Source organism: Dipteris shenzhenensis, chromosome 14 (genome assembly GCF_047967505.1).
Source record: "Dipteris shenzhenensis isolate YYH24624 ecotype China chromosome 14, Dip_SZ_1.0, whole genome shotgun sequence".
NCBI lineage: Eukaryota > Viridiplantae > Streptophyta > Polypodiopsida > Gleicheniales > Dipteridaceae > Dipteris > Dipteris shenzhenensis.
The window spans coordinates 37,511,834-37,516,427 of record NC_141609.1 but is presented as its reverse complement, the minus strand read 5'-3'; the positions used below and the strand labels follow the sequence as shown (position 1 = coordinate 37,516,427).

Below are 4,594 nucleotides of genomic sequence, written 5' to 3'. Positions count from 1 at the left end.
CTGCCTTATCCTCAGCTTGTGGATGGTAGGCTGCGTTGGAGCCTATGTTGTGGGAGCTATGGCCTGTGTTGCTTTTGTAGAGGCTACAGCGTCGTTGAACTGTAAGGGTCTCCTTCTCTAGTAGTGCAAGGGCCGTTGCTTCGTTGATGGCAGAAGCTGAAGGTGCTGGAGGTTGTTGTGCAGAGATGCAGCTTGAGAGGCTTCCAGGTCATCCGATTAGAAGCATGGGCTGAGGGAGCCATAGTAGGCTTCTCATAGATAGGCTGCTATAGATGGCATAGAGTCGGAGAGGAGTGTGGGACTCATCACGGCTATGAGAATCATCAAAATGGCTAGTGAAGGTTCTCTAGGTAGCCGCTCGTCGAGTCGCCCGTGCAGATAAAACTAAGGGAGCAGCTACGACGTGCTGTAGATGGGAAGGCTGTTGCACTGGCTGTATGTTGAGAGCTTGCGCAGGTGTCGATGAAGCTTGTCGCTCATCGTGCATTCAAAGAGGCTGATTACTGTGATAGGAGCTATGGCGAAATGTGACTTGGGAGATTTGGTGCTTTAGGACTCTCATGAAAGATGCTCCTAGGGTGGATACACACCGCCTACTGCCCACCCAAGCGAGTGAAGGGGTGCATGTGTGGATACACAAAAATAAAAAAGAAAGAGTAACTATAATGAAGAGGAGTTGGCCACTTGGTTAAGGAAGGAGCCTTCCCATTGCTAGCATAGGGAGTCATAACAGTGATGGTTGGACGGGCGAGGCTTGGGCGAGGGCTTGAGGCTCTCTTGAGGCTGCCCACAATCTTGAGTTACGGCCATGTCAAGGCCTATCCTTGCTATCCATACTTGGGTGCTTTGTCTATTTAAGCCCTACCTACCTCATCATGTTAATTATCCTGATCATTTACTATAAATTCAAGCCCATTCTTTGTCTATTAATTAAAGTCCCATCATTTACTATAAATTCGAGCCCATCCTTTGTCTATTAATTAAAGTCCAACTTATGTTATCATTTTACTTATCCTCATCAGGTACCAGCAATTCAAGGCTGCAACTTTGACTTGAGCAATGTATGTGACATGCAAAGTGCATTGCAAATATTTTTGGGAAATTTCAAAAAATCTCCAAGCTCATAAAATTGGAGATAGACTTTGGAGGTTTTTCACACAATTTATAGTTGAAGAAAAGTGGAGGTTTTGGTGACCTCCAAAGTGTTTTCCTCCTTGTCAAAATCAAAATTGGTGACACAAATCCTAAAAGAAAAAGGGGGGAAATTTTTATGATTTGACATGCAAAAGACAGCCTTAATCGAATACAAGCCGACGATCCATATTTCTACAAGGAAAGATCATCCTCAAAGAAGAGATGCGGATCCAATCCGACAGCAGGAATTTGCTCTTTAAATCCAATTTTTATTGATCCGGTGACAGATCCAACCTGACAGCAAGAATTTGCTGAAATTGGCGATGGGATTCCGCAGCAACAGTTTTCCCTGAAACTGGAAACGGGATAAGCTCTACAGCAAGAATTTTGCTCAAATCGGCGACGAAATCACACACGTCGCAGCAAGAATTGCCCCAAACTGGCTACGGGATGAAAGCTGGCATCAACAAGAATCTCCTCACACCGGCGTCGATGGGATGACAAGCGACAGCAAGACTTTTGCTCACAAACGGGCGATGGGATTCGCGATCGTGCAGAAAAAGTGGAAGAAGGAGGTGAGAAATCATCCGGGCGGAATCGTGCAGAAAAAGTGGAAGAAGGAGGTGAGAAATTATCCGGGCGGAATGGTGCAGAAAAAGTGGAAGAAGGAGGTGAGAAATTACGCGTCATTGGGTGATTGTCTCCTGGTAGATGAGCTGCCGGATGTCGTCTTCGGAGAGGGAATGCTCGTCGAAGTCGAAGAGGAAAGGGACGGGGCATGTGGGTTCGTCGTTTGGGTCGTGTATGGCGGATAGAAAGGGATGAGCCAGCGCTGCTTCCGCTGCATCGCACCCAAAAAACCATTTCATCCGATGAATTTTTGTCACAATCCGCGTGTAATAGTTGTACCAGAGAAATCGCGCTGGCCTCGCAATGCAATCAATCGCGGTCGCAAATGCACCGAAGCATCCGCCAACAACCCTTTAATAATTCGATCGTGTTTTATGACTATCTACGCTCATCTACAACTTGCAATGCGACTGCCGTGAAGTTTTCGACCTCTAAAAGGTGCCGTGTTTACCTGTGATTCTCTTGCTCGGATCGTATGTGAGCATCTTCTCGATCAGATCCACCGCAAGAGCAGGCAAATGAGGGAACTTTTCCGCTAATGGTTGCTTTGGAAATCTCGGTAATTGTTGAAGGTATTTCCTAGCATTCTCGCTTCTTACGTAGCACAGATCTGCATCGGTCGGGAATCCCATTAACTGCGACAATCAGACAACCAGACAACGAGGCGCACGATCAGCTGCATACTCCATTCCATCATTTCCAACATAAATTGCTTCTACACACAAATTGCGTGCAGATTTATTATACCTCCGTGATTGATCGGAACTGGTGAACGTAATCTTTCCCGGGAAATAGAGGCTCGCGATTATATAGCTCCATTAGAATGCAACCTACAGACCACATATCCACGGCCGGGGTGTACTCTTTGGCGTTCAGAAGCAGTTCTGGTGCCCGATACCATCGTGTTACGACGTATTCTGTCATCAAATCCGTTTCCGAAAATTTGCGAGCCAGGCCAAAATCAGCGATCTTCAGGTCACAGTCCTCATTAACGAGCAGATTGCTGGGCTTGAGGTCTCGATGGAGAACGTTTGCAGAATGTATGTATTTGAGACCTCTGAGCAGTTGATATAGAAAATACTGGAGGATAAATTCATCGCGAGAGCTTTAGAGGACACGCAGGCATAGATTGAATTCTGCCTGAATAATAGCAAGGATCGAGACAAACAGCTATGGAACTTCACCTTGAAGTGCTCCTCGGTTACGTCTTGACTCGATCGAATGATGTGGTGAAGGTCGGTATCCATCAGTTCCGTCACGATGTAAACATCGTTGAAATTGTCTCTTCTAGGAGGAGGTATCACCTCTCTGAATGCGAGAATCTGCGCAAGACAGAAAGCTCCAAGTTTAAACACCTTAAACACTCGCAAATTATCAACAACACAACGTCGATTTGCATTCAGGGTTTGAAACACCAAAGCGTATCTGCTCGAAAGATCGGATGTCTTTGGGACCTTAAGATTAAACGTAAACAACGGCACGGAAATTAATTTCTGAACTCACATTCTCGTGATCCTGCATATGCCTCAGGATCTTGATCTCTCGAAGCGTCCTTTTTGCGACGATTATGTTGTCGAATGCACTGGGTATCTTCTTGATCGCAACCTCCTCTGCCGTGATCGCATTCGAGGCAGAGCTGGAAAGGTGAACACAAGCAACTTTGAGTACCTGGCGACCAGTTGAAATCATGTTGTTTATACAAACCCTCTATCGAAGTTCAAGCAGAACCCAAATTTTCCTCCGGCATCAAATTCTTTTCCTTATTCGAGTAATCAGCTAGCTTGAACGGAAATTCCATCACATAGAGAATCTCGATCTGAATGGAGCGATGAAGCGAGCGTTAATCTAGACGAAGAACGGTGATCTGCATCGGACAGAAACTGACAGAACTAGAGAGAGAGAGGCAGAATTACCAAACAATTCCGTAAGCTCCACGGCTAATGGGTCGAATCGGGGGTTGATAATTGGCGGTGACATCGAACAGATTCCCGAAGATGTTGTACTGCACAAAGTGTCCTCCGTGGGTGAAGACCCCTCCGATACCATTCTCTCCTGGTGGAACGATTTGGCCTTCTGTGAATTGGAGCTGATACTGATGCATTCTTGTCGGATGGTCGTCCTCGATGTCGAAGATCGGCAAGGAGAAGCTGCAAATCGCGGACAGATTTGTGATGCTGTGCCTGGCTGCCTATAATTAGAGGGACGATCGAAGTTGCTGAGATGCAGCAGCAATTGGAGATGAGCGTCGAGCGCCCACGAATTAATGAGGATGCGGGAGCAAAATCAGCCTAGATGATTACGAATGTGAAGATCTAAAGATTGACGGAGCAAAATCTATGAGTCGATCTGTCTACTGATCGTGGATCGCTGATGTTAAGAGGCTGCACGGCAAAATCTATGAGTCGATCTGTCTACTGATCGTGGATCGCTGATGTTAAGAGGCTGCACGTGGCCGCCGAAGCCGACAGTCCATACGGATGATGATGATCAGAGTTATACGAAGTATGATGATTTGGGAAGCATCTATCGATCGATCAGAAGCTGTGGAAAGCTGTTGGAATTTCGAACACAAGGATGGATGGATCGATCGATGGAACTCGAGACGGATGGATAGAACAACCAAAATCGAATGGATTTGCGCAAAAAATATGGTCGTGACGGTCGCAGGAAGATGGGTGAAAGACGCAACAACAAATCGATCGGATGTAATATATCGGTGGGATGTTTTGTAACAACAGAAATCGGGTCGATTTGTTGCAACGACTACAGAAATCGGATCGGATTGTTCAACAGAATGCACTGCCGGAAGCGCAAAATTCTCTGGATTGAA

General features: G+C 46.2%; 1 protein-coding gene across 1 annotated transcript; it reads right to left on the bottom strand.

Moving 5' to 3' along the window:
- Positions 1-1,265: 1,265 nt before the first annotated feature.
- On the bottom strand, positions 1,266-4,094 carry LOC147894578 (mitogen-activated protein kinase 4-like). Its single transcript, XM_087384391.1, has 7 exons — positions 3,678-4,094; positions 3,268-3,400; positions 2,949-3,086; positions 2,512-2,844; positions 2,216-2,399; positions 1,819-1,975; positions 1,266-1,681 (listed from the first exon to the last, which is right to left on the bottom strand). The coding sequence occupies exons 1-6, from the start codon at positions 3,863-3,865 to the stop codon at positions 1,821-1,823; spliced, it is 1,131 nt and encodes a 376-aa protein (XP_087240517.1). The 5' UTR covers positions 3,866-4,094; the 3' UTR covers positions 1,266-1,681; positions 1,819-1,820.
- Positions 4,095-4,594: the final 500 nt, after the last annotated feature.

Excerpts from the sequence above, each read along its gene's own strand:
- LOC147894578 (XM_087384391.1), bottom strand. The coding sequence starts at position 3,865 with ATGCATCAGTATCAGCTCCAATTCACAGAAGGCCAAATCGTTCCACCA. Across the intron at positions 3,401-3,677 it reads GGAGCTTACGGAATTGTTTG|CTCTGCCTCGAATGCGATCA; the intron begins GTAATTCTGCCT and ends TCACCTTTCCAG. Across the intron at positions 2,845-2,948 it reads TAACCGAGGAGCACTTCAAG|TATTTTCTATATCAACTGCT; the intron begins GTGAAGTTCCAT and ends TTTATCCTCCAG.